This window comes from Pan troglodytes, chromosome 1 (genome assembly GCF_028858775.2).
Source record: "Pan troglodytes isolate AG18354 chromosome 1, NHGRI_mPanTro3-v2.0_pri, whole genome shotgun sequence".
In the NCBI taxonomy this organism is placed as follows: domain Eukaryota; kingdom Metazoa; phylum Chordata; class Mammalia; order Primates; family Hominidae; genus Pan; species Pan troglodytes.
In genome coordinates this window covers 39,301,894-39,327,074 of record NC_072398.2, presented here as the reverse complement: position 1 = coordinate 39,327,074, position 25,181 = coordinate 39,301,894, and the positions used below count along the sequence as shown (strand labels likewise).

Sequence of the window (25,181 nt, the reverse complement as noted above, 5' to 3'; positions counted from 1 at the left end):
TGTCACTCCTGGATCTATCTTGGTGGTGCCTTCAGACCATGAAAAGTGAATTGTACAGTAAAGATGGGGTCAGCATGGGAGGAGGACCAGCTTATAGGAGTTACCAGCCTAAGGCTGTCTGGTTCTTAGCTCAGAGGGAATCAGAAGCTGAGAGTAGAAAGTAGTCTTCTAATTTTAGAACGTTTTCCTTCCCCGCATTTATTTAATTTTCCCATGGTGGTTAACAGTAAATCCCTAAAAGACTGATTTAGTTCATTTATTTATTCCAGCAACAAATATTTGAGAACACACTGTGTCCCAGACACTGTTCTAAGGACTGGCAGCGAAGTCCAAGACAAACAGTCCCTACCTTCAGCAAGTTTGCAGTCAAGCAGGATGCGGATGCTGAGCATTACAAGGGAAATGATTATTCTGAGAGAGGAAGTATGGGGTGCTATGGGAACATACAACCAGGGACCTAATTTTATGGGAAAGGGACCAGCCCAGATCCAACACTTGCTCTCCCAGTTTACCTCCAATAGGTTCTTTTTAACTTGAACTAATCTTGTTTGGTGGGGTACACAGTGAGGAAAAAGAAGAGCTAGTGACAAAATCTAACTCCCTTCTCAGTCTTAAGCAAGGTGAAGGCAAGGGAGTAGAAGATATCAAGGGAGTGAGTGGTGGTAGCCACCAAAGGAGATAGCAGACTGAGGCCCTAAAAAAAGAAAGGAAATCTAAATCTATCCAGCAGGACCAGAGAAAGAGTGCTGAGGGTGATCAGATGGAATCCCTGCATGTACTCTCCCGGCATTCTGAAAAGAAGCCAAAACAAGGAAGAAACCGGGGTATCTAGTTAAGTCCTCACAAATCACTCATCCATTCCTCTGACATGTTCATAAACTTTTTATAGTGGTTACGAACCAAAAGCTTGGTATTTCTTGGCACTTTTCCAATACCCTTTACCAGCTCACATTATCTGGGCTCCCACCCAGGCTACAGATAGCCTGGCTGTTAGCACTTCACAGAAGTGATATAGACTGGCCCAGATTCAAGAGCTGCCCTTCTAATTTACCTACAGTGGGTTTTTAACTTTGAGTTCCCACATAGAGATGGGGCAGCCAAATATCAAGCCCAAATCCCTCACTTCACCTACTCAACAAAATGACCCCCAAAATGTAAAGTTTCTGTGCCTTTAATGCTTCCTGGTCCCTAAAAGCCCAACTTTTCCTCGAAGCTGGGCACCTGAACTTTAGCCAGATTTCTTAATCTTTTCATGCTTTTCATAATAGCAAATTCCACTAGGTCTCTTAGAAACTCTAAAACCAAGGCTTAAGCACTTTAAATAAATAAGTCCTCATGTCACCACTGATTTTGAACTTTTAGTATTTAAAATAAGGCTAGCTCAACTTTTGAGTCATTTTGAAAAGTTGGAGATGGCCTGGTTTAAAGGTACCAGACTAGACATGGGCTTCCTTACTATGTCCCAACACAGACAGATAGGCATCACTATTCAAGAGGACTGGGGCTTGCAACCACAGATTAGCATCTTATTTGCCATTTAGGTCCCAGATTGCTTGAGCCCAGGAGTTCAAGACCAGCCTGGGCAACATAGCAAGACCTCATCTCTACAAAAAAAAAAAAAAAAAATTAGCCAAGCATCATAGTGCACGACTCTTGTCCCAACTACTCAGGAGGCTGGGGCAGGACGATTGCTTGAGCCCAGGAGCTTAAAGCTGCAGTAAGTGGTGACTTGCCACTGCACTCCAGCCTGGGCAACAAAGCAAGACTCTGTCTCAAAAAAGAAGAGAAAGCTGAAAGGGTTAGAGACTCAGCAGATGTTTCTAGATAAGACCAGTTTGTGACAGATAGAGCTGCATTGTTCTATACCACTGTTTACCTTCACTGTTCACACTCAGATACCTCCACTAGTAAGGGAGACAAGCAGGTTCATGCTAGGTGAGCCTTTCCAGAAGAGTACTGCCCAGCCCTTCTTCATTCCAGCCTTAAAACACTCAACAACCCATTTCTTCCAACTGCAAAAATCTAAATGATACTGTCCCTTTTGTAGTCAGAGAAGTACATCTTAGATCCCCAGCTCAGTCTAGCTCAGAGAAGAAAATAAGAAAAATAAAGCTCTTTCCTCTTAAAGCTAACACCTGAGTCACATACTGTCACCTACCCCCTCTCCCTGCCGCCCCCCCAACACACACACACTGGTATTTGAGTGGTAATAAGGTAAATGCCTGACAACCTATTCTTCCACAGAATCCCTAGGCTTTCTGTGTCAACAGCTTCCCTTTAGAAGCCAAATTTGTGAGCTTTCACTCCACAGGCTGGGTGACTTTCAGACTTTGGCACCCATTTCTATTTAGATATCCAGCATAGTTTCTAAGCAACCAGCCAGCCAGCTCCTCTCCCTCTCACTTCCCCCATCAGGGAGCCAGCTTACTATACTAGCAGAACAGGTCAAACAGAGCTCAATCCTGGACAAATCAGTGCTTGAGGAAACTTTAACAAAACCAAGGAAAAATGTGGTACAAGAACAATGCAGAAGGATTCTGTTCCAGGCAGTTTAGCCTTGTACAAGTAGAAGAAGGTCATCGAGTCCGTTCTAAAGCTGGATGCAATTTCAGGCACTACTCCAATCTCTTCACTTTATAAGCAATAAATCTGAAGCCCAGAGGTTAAAGGACTTGTTCAAGGTCACATTGGAAGCAAAGCTGCAGCTAGAACTTTGGTGTCCAAACTCCCAGGCCAAATCTCCTTCTACTATGCTATATCATACTACCATTAGGAGATTTGAAAAAGAAAAGCAAAGTCTGAAGGGTGATTTTTCCATAAATTAAATCAGCTTTAAATCTAGGCATATTTGGAGATCACAAACTTCTAACACTGTTAGAGAAAAGAGAGATTTAAAAGCTGGTTAAATCTAAACAATAAAAAAATCCATATGTACAATATTATAAAAAAGAGAAGGAAGAAGATGGCATTCACAATTACTGGGGAGGCAGGGCAGGGGGCAGTTGCATGCTGGGGGTGGGCTGCATGGGCTGCCAGCTCTCCTGGGTTTGAAGGATGCGGTACAGCTGCTTCAGCTGAGCAACGATGTTATCCTTGATGTCTGGGGTTGAGATCTGCAGGCGGACACTGCCACTATCAAAGGATCGTGTGAAATCACCAGAAAACATCTCGTAGATCATCCGAGCCACTACTGGAATGACCTGTTCAGGACACAGAACACAGGTGTATCCTCTGAGGAAAAGGTATTTTTAAATAGCACAATGGACCCAAGATTGAAGGACAGACCAAAGAGGCCCTGAGGAAGACCCCATTCTGAAGTCTAAATATAGGATATGCCTTCATCTCTCTGGACCATCCTTCTGCCAAGGCTCACTGTGGAAGTTGGTTCAAATGAAGGTAAAGAACCTAGATGTAACATTACATCACATGCCTAAATAAATGACTGCTTACTTTGCAAGACTTTTTACAAAATATCATCTATTGCTTGCCTTGCTACACAACTCCAGGGGCAAAGCCCAAGTGGCCTTGCTGCCACTTCCTAGAATAAATTTATATTCCTAAAAGTAACTCAAAAGGTTTTTCTAAGAAAGGCTGGAAAGGGCCAGGTATGGTGGCTTACACCCATAATCCCAGCATTTTGGAAGGCTGAGACAGGAGGATCACTTAAGCCCACGAGTTCCAGACCAGCATGAGCAACATAGTGAGACCTCATCTCTGCTAAAAATAAAATTAGGCCAGGCATGGTAGCCTGTGCCTGTTGTCACAGCTACTTGGGAGGCTGAGGTGGGAGGATCACTTGAACCTGGGAGGTTGAGGCCACAGTGGGCTGAGATGGTGCCACTGCACTGCAGCCTGGGCGACACAGCAAGACCATGTCTCCAAAAAAAAAAAAGTGCAATTTACATTGTGTGTCTGTGTGTGTGTGTGTATGTGTGTGTGAAGAAAACCTGGAAAGGGTCATATCCTGTGAGGTTTCAGCAAGACTCTAAGGTTAGTAAGAGAATGAAAGATAAGATCTCCACTAAATCAGTCACCCATTTTAAGGACCCTGCCTTTTCCAGCATGAGTCCTACTGTACAAACCTGAGTCTGTTACCCCATCTGATGAGACTGAAACCTACATGGGCTGATGGATGCTTGATGAGGGCTCAACCCAGATCTCGGGGCTTAAGCATTGGCAAAAAGATGAAGAGTTGTTGACACAGCCTTATCTTCTCACCTGAACCAAGATGAGTTTCCTTTCCAGTGGTTTCCCATCTGGCCATTCTTCCCCAAAGCATAAGTAGATCTCAAACGGTGGCTGCTTCTCTATCTGTCCTTTCTGGTGGGCAATGAGATCTGCAGAAAGTGGAAGAGCAAGTTTGGTATACTGGGTCATTCCACATCCACTCAACAAATACCATCTTTTATGCTGTCCATTACAATAGCCACTAGCCACATGTGCTCACTAGTTTTAAATTAATTAAACAGTTCCTGGGTCACATTAGTCATATTTCCATGCTCAATAGCCACACATGGCTTGTGACAACCATACTGAATAGCACAAATATATTGAACAGTACAAATTACAGAGGGTTCTCTTGGACATCATTGATCATGACTTGCAGTTCAAACCACATTGTAAAAAATTCACGTCTCGGTGCTTTCCCTAAAACTGCCTGCTTGAATTCACCACTCAGATAATTCCCAAAAGAATATGTGCTATTCTGAACATGACAAACAGGATTACCTTTCAAAGTTAAAGACACGCTGGTAACATTTGAGGTGTAATGACAGGACTCTCTCCCTCTTCTGCCATTGAAGGAGCCACAACCAACTTAAAAATAGCTTCCAAGTACATAGCTTTGGAGTGAAACTCCCTTCTTTGTTGCCTAGGTCACCTCCAATTTTTAGAACCAAAGTTCTGTTCTCCCTTGACCTCCTCCAGACTAAATTTTTTAAGATCTTTGCCACGCCAGGAAAGCAGGAAGGTGAAAGACAGGGATAGTGGAAGGAATGTACTTCCAGAGAACAATTCCCACGATCAACTTTCTGAGAAATGACTTACCGCTAAGGAATGTTTCCAGACAAAATAGCTTGACCTTCTTTTGTCTCTCAATCAGGTTGGGAGCAACAAGTGATGGGGCACATGGCCCAGACCAGTACACCTTGCACTGGCACAGCCTGATGGCATAAATGGCATGACCGCTGACCTCCAGGATCAGTCCTCTGTCCATGACGTCCAGCAGCTTGCTAGTGAACAGCTTCTGCTTCTCATTGGTAATATGCTCAGGACCCGGGAATTTGACCTGCTCCAGGCTGACTGGACCAAAGAGCTCCTCCTGGTCAGGCATGGGACCCAGGTCCCCATAGAAGAGTCGGCAGCCCTGGGGGTTGCTCACGGTCATGGTCTGCCCGTACTCCTTCCCACGGTACTGAAACTTGATGTCCAGGTCAGTCACTGCAAGGTTAGAGATGACAGTGAGAGTCCTGCTTCACTGCTCTGCCTGTTCATCCCTGTGACTCATGCAAGTCCATTAAGATCAAGCCACCTTTCAACCAGCATTCAGGAAGGCCACTGCCATAGTTATCCTTCCTGCAATAAAGGGAGACATCAACATATCCCTGGAATATTCACTCAAAAGGCTGCCTGAAAGCAAACAGTTCAAAGTCTATCTCAACTATTTCTGTTCAATCACCACACCCCAAGGGCTACAATTTCATCAAGTAAAGTGGTCCTGGTGTCCCCACACTATACTGACTGAGTCTTCACACCAATGGTCACTGGAAGGAGCTAAAAACTAAGGTATCTGGTTTGCGTATCATTTTTAGCTTATTGTTTAAAGAAACTTGAGGAAGAAGAAGCAATACCAAACAATTTTTCTGAAAATGACATGTGAACACACACACTGGGGATCTGCTCTAATAATATACCATAAAAGGACACAGTTCACATCAAAGTTAATTTTTACTCAGCAAATCTCCATTGAACCCAATAGCCCCTATCAAAGCTACTTAGCCTCTTGGACAAAATTTTATTAATAGCACTCACATGCCTACCAAGTGTACTGTGAAAGGGAGACCCAAGCAATGACATTGATTCTTCATTGAGATAAATTCGTACCAAATTCAGAAAGAGGTTTTTTTCTGTAGGTCCTAAAGCCTCTCAAAATCCAAGAGCCTCCTCTACCAAATCCATGGCCATTAACCTCCCTGTTCCACAACTGGCCTTGTCACTAAATCCCCCTGCGTGACTGATAAATCTGGGACTCCTACCCACCTAAGACCTGAATAACCTGGAGCTGGAGCTATAACCAATCAGAGCATCCCTATGGGCAAGTAAGTGTCAGCCAATGTTTTTGTTGTTGTTGTTGTTTTAGATCATGTCTCATTCTGTCACCCAGACTGGAGTGCAATGGCATGATCAGGGCTCACTGCAGCCTCGACCTTCTGCATTCAAGTGATCCTCCCACCTCAGCCTCCCAAGTAACAGGGACCACGGGCATGCACTGCCATGCCCAGCTAATTTTTTAAAAATTTTTTTGTAGAAAGTCTCACTATGTTGCCAAGGCTATTCTCAAACTCCTGGCCTCAAGCACTCCTCCCACCTCAGCCTTCCAAAGGGCTGGGATTACAGGTGTAAGCCACCACACCCAGCTGGGCCAGTGTTTCTTTACTTCTTCCCTGGTGACTCATGGGCTAGCCAGGAAACAGAAACAGAGGGTGCCTCTGAGACAGGTAGTTTTTCAATACATGGCAAAGAAATGAAGTTAGAAAGCAGGACAGGAAAGAGTCTATAATAGAAGCAGAAGACCCAGCAAGAAAGATAAAGTCTCACTTACTTGGGAGAGAGCTGATCCACAGTTCTGGAGAGCTATAGAAGGGCTGTATAGGTGCCTGGGGTACTTCCATCTCCAGGGGTTCAGTTTTGGGCCACACTGCCTCCGGGCTGCAGTTGCCCACACTGCAATTGCCCACACTGGCTGGTGCCATGGGAGAACCTAAAACAAAAGCATATGGTGAGCAGACAGGGGTACCACACGTGCACATCACTTGCTGATGCTCTGAGAACTCACAAGGTCAGTAGACAAGAACCAAACACTGAACCCTGACCCAGTGTGATCTTCCAGCCCATCAGTGATTCCCATAACTAACGCAATAAGAAATAAGGTTCCCCTGCTCCTGCTTCCTAATCATATTATTTCTCCCACAAATTCATAGTTTTAAAAACCTTTGTTTGCTGAAGATTAACATAGACAAGTGAGTTTTCTCTGGAGGTTAAATTACAAGGAGTAAGACATTCCATACTGTAAAATTTGGCCCCAGCAATTAAATAGAAGCTGGTTGTCTTCCATAAAACGAACTCAGCTAAATTAGCTGATTAGCTTCGAGTAAGTGTTAACGCATAGAAATACCTTTAACAACAAATACTTTTACATGCATAAAATGTCTGGAAGGATACTCAGGAACCTAGAAGGATCTGACTCCTCCAGGGAAAGAAATGAAAGGTTCAGGGACAGGATAGAAGGAAAACCTTTCCACTGATTTACCTTTTTGTACCATTATGAATGTAAACCATGTGAAAGTATTATTTATTCAAAAGGATCCAATTAAAAGGTTTTTTTTTTTTTTAAAAAAAAGAGTATTTCCCTGCTACTGTCAAAGTTGACTTGCTCCAAAGTCTACAGATTTCTCCTCCTAGCCTCACCTCTTAGGCATCTATTCTTCAACAATTCTTCATCCTCTGCCCCAACAGCTCTGAAATCACAAAGATTAATGTTTCTTTGACCCTTTTTTTTTTAGATCATGTCTCATTCTGTCACCCAGACTGGAGTGCAATGGCACTCTGGTTAAATTTATGGGAACTGGTTAAATTTATGTTCCCATTTTACTTTTTTGTTTTTAGTATCTATTCTACAACTTTCCAAAAAAGGATTAAAGGCAGCTCAAAACATAAGGACACACAAATATTAGCTTTAATAAAAGATCAACAGAAATAGGAAATCAGGATGCTAGAAATAAACTGCATCCTTTTAGGGGGTGAGAATAAGAGAATGAGGCAGCCAGACATTTGGGAAAGGATCCCATATTTCTAGATGTTCAATTTCACTAAGTGGGAATGTAACCTGTGGCAATTTTTTGTTTGTTTTTACTTTTATTTTAGTTTCAGGGATACATGTGCAGGTTTGTTATACAGGTGAATTACATGTCCCGGGGTTTGGTATACAGATTATTTCGTCACCTAGTTAATAAGCATAGTACCCAATAGGTAGTTTTTTTATCCTCATCCTCCTCCCACCCTCCATCCTCAAGGAGGCCCCAGTGTCTATTGTTCCCTTCTTTGTGTCCATGTGTACTCAGTTTACCTCCCACTTATGAGTGGGAACACGTAATATTTGGTTTTCTGTTCCTGTGTTTTAGTTCACTTAGGATAATGCCCTCCAGCTACATCCATGTTGCTGCAAAAGACATGATCTTACTCTTTCTTATGGCTGCATAGTATTCCATGGTATATATGTACCACGTTTTCTTTATCCAGTCCACCATTGATGGGCATTTAATTTGATTCCATGTCTTTGCTATTGTGAATAAGTGCTGCAATGAACATACAGGTACATGTGTCCCTATGGTAGAACAATTTATATTCTTTTGGGTATATACCCAATAATAGGATTGCTGGGCCAAAAGGTGATTCTGTTTCAAGTTCTTTGAGAAATCACCAAACTGCTTTCCACAGTGGCTGGACTAATTTACATTCCCACCAGCAGGATATAAGTGTTCCCTTTTTTCCATAACTTCATCAGCATCTGTTATTTTTTGACTTCAATAACAGCCATTCTGACTGGTGTGAGATGGTATTTCATTGTGGTTTTGATTTGCATTTCTCTAATGATTAGTGACATTGAACATGTGGCAATATTGACCTGCAAGATCTCTATGAAACTTCTCTTTACCCACACTTGGTTGCAAAGATATAAATGAAGGAGGGCCAGTGGACAGACAAGTGTCATTTCCTGATTCTCAAAGGTAGAGGCATCACCTATGGTAGAGTACCTGAAAATACTAAATAAATCATCTTGTTATCCTAAGTTTTATAGGTGGCACAAGTTATCTCATTTTGACCCATTGCAGCCAGGTGGTACTAAAAAAACAATGAAAAACTGCTTGGCTGGATGCAAGTCATTTGAGTAGGAGCATTTCAGTGGACAAATGAAGTAAAGATGCTGCAGAAAGAGCAATTCAACGTGTGTTCAAGTATCCTCAGAAAATGCAGTGGGAGATTCAGTACCTGCTCTGTCACATGGTGGATTCTCAAGCTCCCAACTCAATTTTCCTAGGAAGCTGGATTCAAAAGCCCATAAAAGAAAAGTCTCTTGCAGATAAATCCTATCAGAGCCAAGTACTATCAGCTACAGACATCACAAGTTTCCCGTGATACAGCCTAGGCAGAGTAGTCCTTGTGAAGGAAGTGACACAGAATTTATACCAAGGGAAATATTAGAAGAGTTTGCCCGTAACTCGTAAAAATGACACTGTACTTGGCCTGAAGGAAATTGGCAAAATGTGTAACTGATGATATATTTGTATGTTGGGTTAAGAATGAATTCAAATTTTTTATTTCTTTGAATTAGCACATAAGCTTCCAAAGATGTTCTATTGCCTGGAACCCACCCAACTCTACTGGGATAACTGAGCCAGCAGGGAGTTCCTCACCTCTGACTCCCACTTGCTAACAGTCCAGCAGTCTGGCTGCAGGGACTGATCCTGCTTTCAGGGCAGTGGTGGCCAATGTATTGACAGTTCCAAGGTCAAAACTCCTTACATCCTCCATATGTCTCTGTACCACCCATCATCCCCACTCACCATTGATGTTCAGGAAGGGGAAGGTGTCCTGGATGGGAACATGGTGCTGCGACTGATCCAGCTCATCTTCCTCATCTTCTTCATCCACATCATTATCCTTCTCATCCCAGGGAGCAGACCCTGTGGATCCTACCCAAGATATACAAGCTCACAGGTGAGCCATTCAGGTTGCACTGCCACCCCTGCAGCTGACCCACCATTCAAGCTAGGGACTGCTAGCCCAGAGGCTCCTCAGGTTCAGTACACACCCTCAGTGTCCTAGCTAAAAAGAGTGAGAATCAAGGGAATGAACACTTCTCTCATGGAAGGACCTCCCTAGATTCACTGGAGCACATATCTAAACTATCTGGCTGTTAGTACTTGTTAAGTATGCAGTTAATTGGAGGGATCAGGAGATATTCTCTTAGTCAAAGTATCCTATGAATTAAACGATCAGTCACCCAATATGTATAAAGAACTTATTACCCTGATCTTGTCACTATTATATGTACCAAAACATCACTATATACCCAACGAATATGTACAATTATTATTTGTCAATTAAAAAAAGTTTTTTTCACAGATCATGTTAATTTTTTTTTACAGACCATGTTAATTGATTCTCACACTAGCTTTTGAAGTAAATAGGAAAGCTGAGATCTCATATTTTAGAGTTGAAGAAACTGAGGCTTACAAGAGGTAAAATGACTTGATTCAAGTCCCACAAGTAGTAAAGTGATAACGGCCAGGTTTAGAACGCAAACCTTTTAAGCTTTAATCCCTTCTCCTTCAAAACTACCTGGCCTCTTGAATCCCAAAAGAGGCTACTTTTACAGTAGAACTGTATACCCCTCCACTTTCTAATGCTTTAAGTAACCAGGTTAAAAAACATTCCTCTAAGTAAGCAAGATTTTGCTGAGTCTGCATCTTTTGTTTTGTGGGTCTTTCCCAGAGAAAGGCTTTCTTGCTTTACCCATCTTAAACTGTGTAAATCAAGCTGTTTTCAAGTTGACTATCTCTTAAGAGTCCAGCCCAGAATCTGGCATGCTGCCCACCTTCTCCCCAGCACCTGGGGCCTCACCTGGGTTAATGATTGAGCCCTGGGGCTGAGGGATGTCACACACTTGATATATCTTCACTGGGTTCATGGGCACCTCCTTGGTGCCATCATACATCAGGTTGAATTCTCTGCTCTTATTGAGAGCACAGCGCAGCTGGGCCTTCCATTTAGCTGGGTCAGGGTCATCCACCCCTTCCTGGTACTTCCCTGTCTCTACAGCCCAGGCCTGAGAACAAGAAACCACAGTGAGTCCTATCATTGCCCAGAGCCACTGCAAAGCATGTGCTTACCCTTTCTCATAGACACAAACACACACACACACACTTTTGCATGACTGCCCCATCATCCCAACCCCAATTTACAGAGACTGCAGCAGGAAACACTGCCCTTAGGACCAGGCAAGACAGGTGCCTAAGGGAAATAAAGCCATGTGCAAACACAATATATTAAAAGGAGGAACCTTATCTCAAGCACTGGTACCGGCACTCATCAAGACGACAATGCTCTAATGAAGGGCTGAAGATAAAGCCTGCTGAAAATATGCACCAAAGTGCAGATGGTAACTCTGGATAGCAGAATTTCAAGTAACTTTTTTTCTTCGCTTATTCATTTTTGACATGAGTTGCTTATACGACAATAGGTAAGACAAAGAGGCATGGCAGAGGATATGAAGAGTTTGGCCTCCTGTGTTCCCTCCTGTCAGTCTTCAATCTAATACATAAATAAAGAATTGTAAGCTGGGTGCAGGGGCTCATGCCTGTAATCCCAGCACTTTGGGAGGCCAAGCCGGGTGGATCACGAGGTCAGAAGTTTGAGACCAGCCTGACCAATGCGGAGAAACTCTGTCTCTACTAAAAATACAAAATTAGCCGGGCATGGTGGTGCATGCCTATTATCCCAGCTACTCGGGAGGCTGAGGCAGGAGAATCACTTGAACCCGGGAGGTGGAGATTGTAGTGAGCCAAGATCGTGCCATTGCACCCTAGCCTGGGCAACAAGAGTAAAACTTCATCTCAAAAAAAAAAAAAAAAAAAAGAATTGTAGAAACCAAGTGCCTTTAGGAGGGAAGGAAACACACTGGTTCAGCTTGTCCCTCTGGCTGAGGGCCTCAAGTCCTAAAAAATCCACACCCCTTACCTTACCCTATCCCCTCAAACTTCTGCTTCACTAGAAGCATCATGCTGTCAACCACACCAGTGGCTAGCAGCACGGACTAAAACCACTTTGACTCCTTCTCTCTGGTTTTCAAATATGGAAACTCACAGCACTTTCCCCAGACAAGAAGAAGTTAGCCTCCCTAATGAGGAAAGGAAAAATCTAAGCTGCTCAAGTCATAGACCAAGGTGCTCAGGAGCAAAGCAGGGAGTAGACACTTGGCCCTACTTTCAGCTCTAACAGGCATTCTTGTTTCTGCAATGGGATAGCCACTCTCCCCCATTGCTAACAAGTTCTCTGATCTCTTTGTGCAGGAGTACAACTTGTTCTGATGCCGAAAAAGTAGGTACCATTAGCAGAGAGCTCAAGACAGGAAGCACACACCAACGTTTTCAAGCTAACAGGGTATATGATTTGTCCAAACCCAATCCCTTCCTCTGATTCTGATCATAGGCTTCTTCCTCAAGCTGAAATTGAATTTTTCTGCCCCATCCTTTGAGAGCTCTGATCTCCTTCAGTCGCCCCCTGAAGAACCTCACAGGCATGAGGAAGTTTCCTCAAAAGCTAATCTAAATCCTCCTCCTCCAATTCAGATCACTTCCTCTTACCATCTTTTCAGATTTGGGTCCCTCCATTTGATTGTGGTATGGAATGAAGAAGTTTGACAACATTCTGCTGCCCCAGGTGGCTGAGCAGACACTAGGGGGCCTAACTGCTGCTCCATTCTATCCAACCCCCTACGGGAGATTTCAACTTCACTGGTCGCTGGTATCTGGAAGGCCTATCTCCAGTTACCTGGCAGTACCTGGCTGCTGCCTCCCCAAATTTTCCCTTCCATTTGTTTGATCCTCTGTGTGCCCACGCTAACTCTGGCCCCACCCAGCTGACTCGGACTATGAAGACTTTGGCAGAGCTCTGCACATTTCTGTGGTTCCCTAAATCCCTGCTCCTCCATGGAGAGCAGCCAGACCAACCCAGAACCAGAGCCCCAGCCTTCCTGCTCACCACACAGCCATCCCCAGGACCCACCCAGATTGCACTGGGCACCCAAGGCTGATGCAGTGAAGAGCCGTATCGTTTAAGACTGGAACTTTAGAATCAAGAAAGGAGGCCAGGCGCGGTGGCTCATGCCTGTAATCCCAGCACTTTGGGAGGCTGAGGTGGGTGGATCATGAGGTCAAGAGATTGAGACCATCCTGGCCAACGTGGTGAAACCCCGTCTCTACTAAAAATACAAAAATTATCTGGGCATGGTGGTGCACACCTGTAATCCCAGCTACTTGGGAGGCTGAGGCAGGAGAATCGCTTGAACCTGGGAGGCAGAGTTTGCAGTGAGCTGAGATCGCGCCACTGCACTCCAGTCTGGGTGACAGAGCAAGACTCTGTCTCAAAAAAAAAAAAAAAAAAAAAAAAGAATCAAGAAAGGAGAGCCTAGAAGGAACCATGTGGCAATCATTGTGATTTATAAACATCGCTTGTTCAAACCCATTCTGAGTCTTGCTAGCAAGAGATTCTGATCACTGTGCAGGTCCTTATTTCTCTTTCTAAAGAGGAAATAATCTGCATTTTTATAGTGCTTTACAAATCCCTTTCCATACTTTATTTCACTTGATTCTCACAGGCAAGACTAATTTCATCCCCATTTTACCAAAGGGAGAGCTGAAGCCCAGAGAGGTTAACTTGCTCAGGGCTACACATGCAGTTGATGGTAGTAGAATTTGAGGCCAGGTCTTCCAGTTCTTGATCAGAAAGGGCAGTATAATGGGGGGTGGGATGCAGACAGAAAGTCATGGGTTCAAATCCTACCCCCACCACTTACTGGCTGTGTGACTTTGGCAAGTTATTCAGCCCCTCTAAGACTTGGCTTCTGTATCAACAACATGAAGGTAATACCTCCCTTACAGGGTTGTCACGAGAATTAAAAGAGATAATGGACACAGACACCCATTTAATGTTAGTGCCCCAGCTGCATATTCTGCTAAAGGCCATCGGAGCTTGGTATCTGTGAAAGCACCCTCCCCCTGCACTCTGCAAACAGATGCACAGATATAACTAAAACAAAGCCACCTCCCCCACAGCCCAATTTTCCTCAAGCCCCAAGCATGCAAGCCCAAAGCATCACTCTCATGAGCAGGGCTTTCAGGAAATAGTCTCTTCCCCAGGGCCAGCCACTGTCAGACACTTGAACAGCAAATCCAGTTTCAGACCATGGCCACAAGAGGCCAAATGGGCCAAGATGGGCCTGTGCCCTTCTCAATGCCAACTCCAATAATTGGTGCTGGTTTATAGGTACTAACCTTATCAACTTTTATATTGTTATTTAAAATCTAAATTAAGATTTAGATTTTCTAAGTACCTTCAGGTCAATATTCTCTCTGCCTGTAATCTCTACACCTGACATAACTGAGTTGGGTGGGAAACATCCTAAGGATGGCTTTCTTTTGAACCCTGCGCTTACATTTTCTGCCCTTTCCCAACCCAATTTCAGCAAGGACCCAAAGCATGAATCTTGAGAGACCCACAGTAGAGACTGTATTTCACTTGTGACTTCTAGCTTATACTCAAAGAAGAAAAGGGCAAACAAAACTAACTTCTCAGTGTCTTGGGATGCAGGAACTAAAGCTACTCATGAGATGGAAGTGACCAAGAAAGAAGCTGGTCTGGAGCAGAGGCATAGCCTCCAGGGTTTCAAACCATGTGAAAACCTTTCCCACAACAAGCCTGTCCACCTACTTCTGTCTTAAGTCAAGCTTTGGTTTCACTTAAATTTTGTAAAATGCTATGTGATTAAATCTTGTTTTCAGTTAAATAAAATGACTGTCATATCAGTGCTATTTCTTATTTTTAAAACCATTTATAAAATTAAAACTTGTAATTAAATCACCCTTGATTTTTAAGCCCCAGTTATAGATGGGGCGAAATATTTTAACTCAAAAGAAAAGCTTGCCAGGTGCAGTGGCTTATGCCTGTAATCTGAACACTCTGGGAGGCTAAGGAGGGAGGATCACTTGACCCCAGGAGTTCAAGACCAGCCTGGGCAACATGGTGAAACCCCGTCTCTACAGAAAAAATACAAAAATTAGCCAGGCGTGGTGGTGTGTGCTCATAGTTCCAGCTACGTGGGAGGTTGAGGCGGGAGGATCGCTTGAGCCTAGGAGGTCAGGGCTGCAGTGAGCTATGATCATGCCACTTGCACTCCAGCCTGGTTGACAGAGCAAGACCATATCCCACAAAAAAAGAAAAAGAAAGAAAAACTTGCTGAGAGCCCTCTATACCAATCACATAGGCTATACTGCGTGCCTGCTAACACCTGATAGTTCTGTCCTGGTCTGAGTATCCATTCCCAGGCCCAAGCACCTCTCTGCATAGCAAGAGCTCTGAGTTATTGAGGAGGAAGAGTCAACTGCTGACCCTCGCTAGCTTTTGAAACAAACACATCACTACAATCACTAATGAGAGTTTTAGCCAACCCCAGCTGGTATCCTTTGGGATGTGAGTGAGTACCTTCAATGAGTGGGAAAGAATAAACGGCTTCAACCATTGCAGACATGCCCCCAAAAGAGGAATTACTATGCCTGCTGAGTTTGGGCACCCCCATCATAAGCATTCTCTCTGTTCACCAGAGTTTTAGATCTAGTGTATTCCCCATGCCAAAAAAAAAAAAAAAATCCAGAAAGGTCTGATGGTAGAAGAAGTCCTTTACCTTAAAAATGGTATTTTCCTCTTCTTGTTGAGGGCTATGCCGGGTGGCATGTTTCCAGGGAATCTGGAAGCGTTTAGAGTCCCTGTGTAGCCAGATGAGCCCAGGGTAGAGGCCACTATCCACCTGGGCCACCAGCCAGGGCTTTAGCCGGACTCTGCGGGGGTGGAGGGCCATGATCTGGGGGGGTCAGAGGGAGAAATGGGAAGAGCAGAAGAATTAGGCCAGCCACTGGGAACCCTTCCCAGCCACCCTTCCCATCTACTAGAGCTACAGTTTCACTAGATTACAGCAAAGAAACTAAATATGGGAATAAGCTGTGCCAGGTGGGAAAGAAAAGAGGTTAAAAGGTCCTTTTTATTCTGATTCCAAAGCCATTTACACTTCATGCTCTAGCCAAATCAGACTTATCAGCTAAGTAGATCACATTTCTTCTGTTTAAATCCTGAAGCAGAAAAATAAAAAGGTGATGTCATCCTGCTGGAACACAGTCCTTCCTGAAGCACCAAGGGCTTTGGAAGAGAAGGAAAATTGCTCTTTTCAGAAATCTCATCTCAGGAGAGGGAAGAAAAAAGTTATGGAAACAGCAACAACTATACAAGTGAGAAGCTGACACATGTTCTCTTTTTAAACAAGACAACTAAAAGTGAATGGGAATATTTTAGAAATAAATGACACCACCATGATGAGGGAGAAGTAGATAAGGGGTAGATCCTGGACTCCAGAGTCCTCACTTACATGGAAGAGCAGGCAGTGTGTCCGCAGGGATCTGAAGAGTCGGTTTGTCTTTCCCTTGACCGCTCAAAGATTCTGTATGGAGAAAAGGAGGGGTCTCAGCTGGCTATCCATACAACAATCCAGTGTCTGGGAGAAGGCTTGGGAACACTGGCGACAAAGGCTGAGAACACGTCTCCACTACTGAGTCTGGTAAAGCTCAGAAGCCCTAGAATAACCAAATACTAAAGTACTAAGAGTACTTAGAGTACTAAAAGCAGTCATGAGACAAGCTTTGCATGGCTAGGACAGCCTCCTCCCTTGGGTCTGTTTATCTCCCAATGAAGGCTGGAGTGAACCAATTGGTTGCAGGAGCCAGCCTGGGTAAAGTCTGCAATTGATTCTTGTAAAAATACATGGGCATAGCAGATAACATTCAAGAGCAGCTGGCACTCACAGCAGAAAACAAAAGCCTTCCCAGATTGGGTGACTGATAAAAAAACAGTCACTGGAGAATTGTTTGTCTGAGATGTTGTGTTTGGATTTTTTGGTGTTCTTATTTTGTTTTTACTTAAGATGAGAATGAGATGCCTGGAAAAAGAACACTCATTCAACAAATATTTGTTCATCAGCTACTGTGTGCCAAGCACGGTGTTAGTTACTAAACACTGAAGCTCCATGTTCCTTCTTGAGAAACTCCACATTGGAACTTCTCAAGCCCCACAATGGCCTGAGGAGGAGTGGAAGATAAATAGGTCACCTTCATACCCAGAAAGATCCCTGCCTGGACCACAGTTCTGAAACCAAACAACCTTACAGCAAAGAAGCTAAATATGGGAATAAACTGTGCCAGGTGGGAAAGAAAAGAGGTTAAAAGGGTCAGCTGAAGGCTCCTACTCAGAAGAGCTTAGCTGACGGGGTGGCCCATAACACCACTTCTCTCCCCAGCCAGACTCCCAACAAATGTGAAAAACCCAAACCCAACTCAGCGTCTGGCACTTTAAGAGCAAGGCAAGACCTGCTCTCACCTGAGCTTTCTGACCCAATTACCAAGTCCTGCAACTGAAACCTTCCCCCTGGGAGCATAGTGGGTAGGTCAGGTTGGCACGCAGTGTTCAAGTACCCCCATGTAGTTGGCCTTGAATTACGGTGTTTTGTAGGGCAGCATGTGAAACCATCAAACCATGGAGTGCATTATAAGCCTTATAAGGAGGAGGGAATGCATATTCTCTCAAGGGCTAGTTCTACCTTCTGCTCCCCAGTCCTATCACTACTGAAAGGGGGATGGAGCAAGAGAAGGAAAAAGAGGATAGGGAAATAGGCACCAAACCAGTCAATCTAGTAAAGAGCTTTTGAGAATTTCCATTGCAATACTGGTAAGTGCTGTGTTTGGGCCTGTCAGACATTAAAATCCAACTCTTGACCGATGGTGGACTTGAAGAAAAGTCCAAAAGGACTTATTGTAGTTGATCCAAAGCCCACCATGCAAAAATTAAGGCAATCAGGCCAAGACCAGGAGCTGCACCTGATGATGGGAAAGGAGAAGCAGCCACCCACAGAGATCAGTGATTAAGATCTAGAGCCCTGGGTTCTCAGTGTTCTCCTAAGATGGGACTACACAAGAGCAGCCTTGCCTCAGCCCCATGGAAGGAGCCCCAGCCTGCCCTCCTCCAAGCCCATGCCCTGCCTCCCTCACTGTAAACCCTCCCCACCTTCTGAAAGTCAGCCAAGATCTCCCCCACTCACCACCCAGTAACTACAACTCTAAAAACAGGCAGAGATGGAAAAATTGAAAACCCAAATGGCCAAGACAGAAACGGTTCATTACGTCACAACCACAGGCTGCAATATTAAGTAGCCATTAACAACAGGTGTCAGAATTTGTATTATACTCAAGGAAATGTTTACAATATGAAGTTGTGGGGGCAGGGGGAAACACAGCATACAACTTGACTGTGTAGCACTATCTCCATCTTGTAACACAGCATATACTTGCATACTTGTGCACATACACACAGAACTGAAAAAAGGAAATAAATACAACAATGCAACAAAATATTTGTAATGGTTATCTAGTGATGCAACTATGGGTGCTTTTTACATTCTCCCATATACATTATATATGATTCATATTTTCCTACAATGATATGTTTCAATTTATAATTTAAAAAACTACAAGTAATTTTTTCTTAACCTCAGGACAATAAGACATTTCTTATGAAGGATGGTAACAACAATCCTTTGTATCTGTGTAGGCTTTACAATTTTTACATGAACCTTTAACTAACATGTCTGATTTCATCCTCATGAACCTGAATGTGATATTACTATTCCCATTTTACATCTGGGCTGAGGTGCTTTATTTCCTAAGTCAGAGTGTTCTGTACCAAACCCTGCCACTGCACCTTGTCTTCCATGTCCCTCTCATCTTCTGCGCACCAAGAAAGTAAACTAAAAACATCAACAAAGATCCCAGCAGCATAGAGGGCCAATAAAGTGATTGAGGTGGAGACTGCATAACATCCACTCTCAAACACACCTAAATCAGAGTTCTCTTTCTAAACACTCTTGCCACCCAAATCCCAATGCCTGAAGAACCACCTTAGCCTAGTTGAACTCATCTTGGTATCTCTAGCTGCCATCACAGCAAAATGTAAGGCCTGTGTCTCTAACAGGTACTTAACCAGCCAAAGGACAATGATGCTAACCTATCTATTCCCCTCACAGTGAGCATAGAGGAGGGACACTTTCAGCCTCCTCCGAGCATAACTGTCCTCTCCCATACCCCTATTCTAGGGAGCAGGTCCTCCATAAACACCCTCATTGCCACCTCCATAGCTCCTCCCCAGACTAGTTTCCAGGGGCACTGCCACACAAAAGCCGAGATTTGGCCATCAGTGGTTTTGCTCAGGTTAAAACACACGCCATTTCTCGCAGACAATTCTTAGCAGTCCCAGTTCTTCCCTTTCTCCTGAAAGAAATGAAATGCCATCCTCTAAGTTCCGTTCCTCAGGCTTCCCTGTTTAGTTTAGCCCTGCTTAGGGGTAAACTGCAGGCCTCTAGTCAAAATGCCCACACCCTTCCCTTCTGCTGGATGGAAGCTGGGGGATGGCGAACGGGAGTTACAAGGTATTGAGTGCCACTGTCATACATCATACACACGTCTCATCCTAAACCACACTCCTGGGTCAACACCAGCTTTCACCAATCCCACCCAAGCGCCTTCCTCTCTCTATCCATCTCCTTTCCCTCACTTCCACTCTTGACATCCACCAAGAGAACAGGTTGGAACAGGATGACCCCTTTACCACAAAGCAGGCTCCCTGTAAAGAGTGACACCTCAGGCCTCCTTTCCAAGTCAGGCCTGGGAGACTTTCCCCATTCTCCACACCACCCTCCAGCCCCTTCGGGCAAAGAGGCCCACCCCCAGAGCAACCACACCCCAGCGCCACCCTCCCCAGCACCTAGCTCCGCTCCTTGGAAATCCAAGGGTGTCTCCCAGGCCCAGGGCGAAGGGCCTAACTGTGCCAAACAGACTCAGGGAGGGAAAACAAACCGCCAATGCTCCAAAGCTCCTGGCCACCGTCACTCCAGTTTCCCAAAACGCCCACTAGGATCAAGGGCCTGCGGACCTGGGAAGTCCCCTCTCTGGGACACAGGGGCCAGCGGCAAGTTGGTAAGACTGAAGGGGGCGCGGTGCTTTAGCTCTACCGGATAGTGGGGTTGTTGACGGCCGAGAGCAGTGCCCTCCGCTTCGGCAGTGGGGGTAGGGAGAGTAGACACAAGTGTAGATTCGAGAGGGGCCTAGCGCTACAGAACTGAGGCCGCCCCAAAGCTATCTGGAAGAGGGCGACAGGCACCCAGCCCCAGTGGGTACCCACCCCAAACACACAGATGCCCCCAAGCAAGTTCTCTCACCCCCTACAAACTCCGGGGATGGGTCCTACCCCACCCACGGGGGAGCCTCTCCTCCCTCAAGCTGGTCCCCAGAAGTTGGCGTACCCACCTTTGCTCAATCTGTCCACCAGAAGCGGACGTCCCTCCGAACCAAGTCCGCAGTGAAGATCACCCGTCGCTACCACGCTCCTCGACGTCTTAGCCAAGGGCCGCCTGGCTCTACTCAAGTAGGGACTGCAGGTTCCTCTCCCCGTCCCGCACCAGCCCTTACCTGCCCGGCCCAGGTGCGCCGAGCTCACGTCAGCGCCTCGCCCCAGGACGCCGCAGCCCTCGCATCCGCCCGGCCACGCCTCCCAGGTGTGGCCACGCCCCCCGGCGTTCGGGATTGGCGAGTTGCAAGAAATATGACACTCCGCGTTTCTGGGCTGCCCGGCCCAGCGGCGTCCGTCCAGTGTCCCACCCTACTCCTCCGCTTCTAACTCCGGCTAAGAAAGTCCTAGATTCAGGCCTAGCCTTACGCCTCAGGGCTGGTGGTCCTGGGAACTGGAAGCGACTGGGAGTTCAGATCTAAGTCGAGAGGGTGCCTCCCTCCTTCACGGCCCATAATTACCCTGCAGTATGCAGACAGTTAAGCACAAATAAGGGTTTTGAGATTCTGGGTTGGCCCTACTACTCGTGGGCCTGTGTAAGTCGAGTTGCACATGAAGAAGAGAACCAGGACACTTGGTCCTGTCTGGGAGAAGCCATAGGCTTTCAGGACTAGAATTCTACCTTTACTCTGCCTCTTACCCGTGTGACCCTGGGTAAGTTACTTAGCTTCTTGGTTTCAGTTTCCTCATCTCTTCAATGAGAATAATAATTCCTGCCTTCTTTTTTGTTGTTGTTTGCTTTTTTCTCTTTCTTTTTTCTTTCTTTTTTCTTTTTTTTTTTTTTTTTTTTTTTTTTTTTTTTGGAGATGGGGTCTTGCTATTAAGTTACACAGGCTGGTCTGCAACACCTGGGCTCAAGGGATCCGCCTCAGCCTCGCAAAGTGCTGGGATTACAGGCACTGGCACCCAGTTCAATTCCTTTTTTTTTTTTTTTTTTTAGGCAGGGTCTGGCTCTGTCATCCAGGCTAGAATGCAGTGGCACAATCATAGCTCAACCTCCTGGGCTCAAGCGATTCTCCCACCTCACCCTCCCAAGTAACTGGAAATATAGGCATGGGCCACCATGCCCGGCTAATTTTTTTTTTTTTTTTTTTAGAGACAGGGTCTGACTATGTTGCCCAGACTGGAGTTCCTGCTTCCTCTGATCACTATCGTGTAATGATTAAAAGCATAGCCTCTGGAGCCAACTATTGGGATTTAGACCCCAACTCCATCAGTTACTACAGACTTGGGAAAGTTTCTTAAGCTTTTTAGGCCCTGGTGTCTTATCTGTAGAAAGAGGTTAGTAATAGTACATACCTCAGGGGTATTGTGGGAATTCAATAACTACATGTAAACTGCTTGCAACAGTATTTAGCACTTATCAAGTGCTTTATATGTACTTGCAATTATTATTGGCGTAAAGATTAAAAATACCATATAGACAGTGCGTCAGAGAACAAGAAGGCATTCCTTGTTATTACCTGAAATTCAAGTCCTGCATGTACCCTAACAGGTGCTTGATGAGATTGCCCTCACCTTCCTCATCTGTCTAGAGGACAGGTTTGCAGGAGGCTGTGCAACAGTAAATGAGACTTTTAAAAATCCCCCACCCTCAACCACTGAGCTGTCGTAGGTGAAATGGGGCATGAGCAGGTCACTTAGGTTTTGGTGTTTAAAGTAATGAGTGAGAAACTGTGGAGGAGTGGTACAATGAGTTGAACTGTCACCCACATACAAAAAAATTTGTATTTTGAAGTCCTGACCACCCCCACTGCAACCACAGCCAGATGTCAGAATATGACCTTATTGGGAGACAGGATCCTTATGGAGGTAATCAAGTTAAAACGTGGTTATTAGGGTGAGCCTGAATCCAATATGAATGGTGTCCTTATAAAAGGAGGAGATTTGGACACAGAGGCAGATACCCACAGAGGGAAGGTGATATGAAGAGACATAAAGAGAAGACAGCTAGCTGCAACCCAAGGAGAGATACCTGGAATAGAGCTTCTTTTTTTTTTTTCACATCCCTCAGACCCTTGATTTTGGACTTTTAAACTCCAGAACTATGAAACAAAAAATTTCTGTTGTTCAAGCCACCCACTCTGAGGTACATTGTTACGGTAGCCCTAGCATACTCATACAAGTGTGTTGAAGAGCCCCAGATTGATAATAATGTAGGCATGATTCCAAGTCCCAATTTAGCTTTGGAATGTAGCCAGCAAAAGGCCTGGGAAGGCAGCAAGGCCCCAAGGCCTGACTCAGCCAGCCTCTGTCTCAACCACTGCCCTGTGGCCACTCTTCCCTTCACTGGGGGAAGGGCAAGCTCATCAGCACAGCTAGCTGTTTACTGCTGATGAGCTCACTAGACAAACAGCATCTTCCATCTGGCCCAGGGCTGGGCTCTGGGGACCAAACAAGCTCCAGTGCAGGTGTATGAGAGGGATGAGGGGTAAGGCCATTGGGAGAGTGTCATTTGAGGGGAGTCAAAACCCCAGTGGCATACAAGTATGAGCCCACACACAGGCACTCACTTTTGCACCAGCTGAAATTCCCATGACTAAGGGGATGTCTTAAGGACCTTCTTTAGAAGACATATATTTTGGAATCAGAAAACTCAAGCTGGGAGGGTTCTTCTGGATTATCTAGATCAAGACTAAAACTGACTTAGCCAGTTTTTACCCACACAGTATTTTAAATATCAGGAGATCTCACATAAACATCAAAATTCTCAGCATCTCTTAAAGAGTCAAGTGCCCTGGATGCTCTACCAGCAGTTCTACCTGGCAACAGTTGCCCATTTAGAGGGAGTCTACACGTTACAGCCAGTACAAACTCACTCTATTGAGCTCACTCATTTACTTTAATTGCCTGACCCTGTAGGCATCTGATTGCAACTTCTAGTCTAAATTCTCCCTTTTCATAGATGAGAAAACTGCGGCCCAGCGAGGTCAAGTGATTTACTCAAGGTCACATAGCATATTAGCCACAAACCAAGACTAGAACACAAACCCGGGGCTCTATCCACTTGGACCCCTGCTCAGCTCCGCAGCCAGAGTCTATTCTGACCTGTTCTGCACTGGCTGTTAACTATTAAAAAAAAAAAAATCGCCAGGTGCAATCGCTCACACCTGTAATCCCAGCACTTTGAGAGGCTGAGGCAGGCAGATCACCCGAGGTCGGGAGCTGGAGTCCGGACTGACCAATATGGAGAAACCCTGACTCTACTAAAAATACAAAATTAGCCAGGCTTGGTGGCGCATGCCTGTAATCCCAGCTACTCGGGAGGCTGAGGCAGGATTGCCTGAACCCAGGAAGTGGAGGTTGCGGTGAGCCGAGATTGCGCAATTGCACTCCAGCCTGAGCAACAAGAGGGAAACTCCATCTCAAAAAAAAAAAAAAAAAAATCACCCATGGATCTGGGTACTGTTGATATTGTTGATATTGCCATAAACAAAACCAAGTCCCTACTCTCATGTCACTCAACTGAATAATTAATGAAAGGGGGTAAAGCAGGTGGAATTAAGGTAGAGATCAGGAGGAACTCCCCGGCTCTGCAGGCAACAAGCCCTGGCAATAGGCCACGCTGATGTCTTCTATTCTGATACACACCTCATCTGCTTGATCTGGGGAATAAGAACATCTTGTGAGTCTTTCCACAAGCTCTTGAGGAATCAGTTCTTCTGTATTCTCAAAAGAGCCTCTTCAGGATTCAGTCATTCCCAACATGCCCTGGGCCTGCAATGCTCCCATCATTTTGCCCTCCATTGATAATCAGGTGTGGCATTGCTGACTCACTAGTGAGTCTGAGTTTCAGGTAGTGGGACGTACATTTCAGCACGGGGGCCCTGATTCACAGCCACAGGGAATGAGGGAATTCCCCTCTCCTGTTCCCAGTCAGCTCTCATTTGGTAGGAAAGAGTTTCTTTTTCCACCCAGAGACTTTAAACTCTACAATATCAGACATGTGACAATAAAACCATGAACCCAAATCCCACTCTCTTCTTGGCAGAGCAGAGGGCATGGCAACTGGGACTCCTCCCAAAGGCTCCATACAGTGGAGAGTTTAGTGTTACTGGAGTCGGTGATAGCAAAGAAGCTGTGCACCTTTGGTGGGTTGCTAAAGAGTCAGGTAGGGACATTGCACTAAACAATCCAATTCTGTGCTTTCAAAGGAAATCAGACTCCAACCTCCCTTCTGGAAGGCATTCTGGAGCCCATCAGGTCTACCCTCACTTTTCTCTTGGCCCTGGCTTATCTCTGTCTCCATCCAAGTATCTTAAAGCATCAGGGCCACAGGTGACCCTAACACATTGCCTAAGCCACAGCCTAAACTGAATGCACACTGGTTGTTGCACTCTATAATGGCCTCCAAATTCTAGAATCACCAAGATGGCAGGAAGCATAAAAGAATCTCACTTTCCAATCCAAGCAATGGCACAGACTTTGGCTTTGGACTCTAGAAGAATTCTCCACCAAAGTGTTCGGAACATCTTCTGAGTCTTTCCATAGTTAGAAGACCCTTTTTATCCTTGAAGCAAGCTGAGCACTGGAAAGTGTTCTCAAAGAAGCAGTTTTTTTTTATTCCAAACTTGGATCTCTATGGGAGGCAAAGGAGGAAAAGCAAAGCCCAGGAAATTATTTGGAATTAAGCTCCCCCTTGGGGCCCTCCCTTCATTCTTCTGCCCATTCATTCCAAATCCTGA

At 45.1% G+C, this 25,181-nt stretch overlaps 1 protein-coding gene across 2 annotated transcripts; it reads right to left on the bottom strand.

The window, feature by feature from the left end:
- Positions 1-240: 240 nt before the first annotated feature.
- IRF6 (interferon regulatory factor 6) lies at positions 241-20,711 on the bottom strand. 2 transcript variants are annotated; one of them, XM_514168.9, is made up of 9 exons: positions 20,457-20,711; positions 16,475-16,546; positions 15,740-15,916; positions 10,903-11,107; positions 9,843-9,971; positions 6,821-6,979; positions 5,047-5,439; positions 4,219-4,337; positions 241-3,200 (listed from the first exon to the last, which is right to left on the bottom strand). In XM_514168.9, the coding sequence occupies exons 3-9, from the start codon at positions 15,911-15,913 to the stop codon at positions 2,976-2,978; spliced, it is 1,404 nt and encodes a 467-aa protein (XP_514168.2). In that variant the 5' UTR covers positions 15,914-15,916; positions 16,475-16,546; positions 20,457-20,711; the 3' UTR covers positions 241-2,975. The 2 variants fall into 2 exon arrangements, with proteins under 2 accessions (XP_514168.2, XP_063648717.1); XM_063792647.1 differs by lacking the exon at positions 20,457-20,711 and having other exon boundaries at positions 16,475-16,877.
- Positions 20,712-25,181: the final 4,470 nt, after the last annotated feature.

Excerpts from the sequence above, each read along its gene's own strand:
- IRF6 (XM_514168.9), bottom strand. The coding sequence starts at position 15,913 with ATGGCCCTCCACCCCCGCAGAGTCCGGCTAAAGCCCTGGCTGGTGGCC. Across the intron at positions 9,972-10,902 it reads GGGCTCAATCATTAACCCAG|GATCCACAGGGTCTGCTCCC; the intron begins GTGAGGCCCCAG and ends TATCTTGGGTAG. Across the intron at positions 4,338-5,046 it reads TCTGGAAACATTCCTTAGCG|ATCTCATTGCCCACCAGAAA; the intron begins GTAAGTCATTTC and ends CACTTTCTGCAG.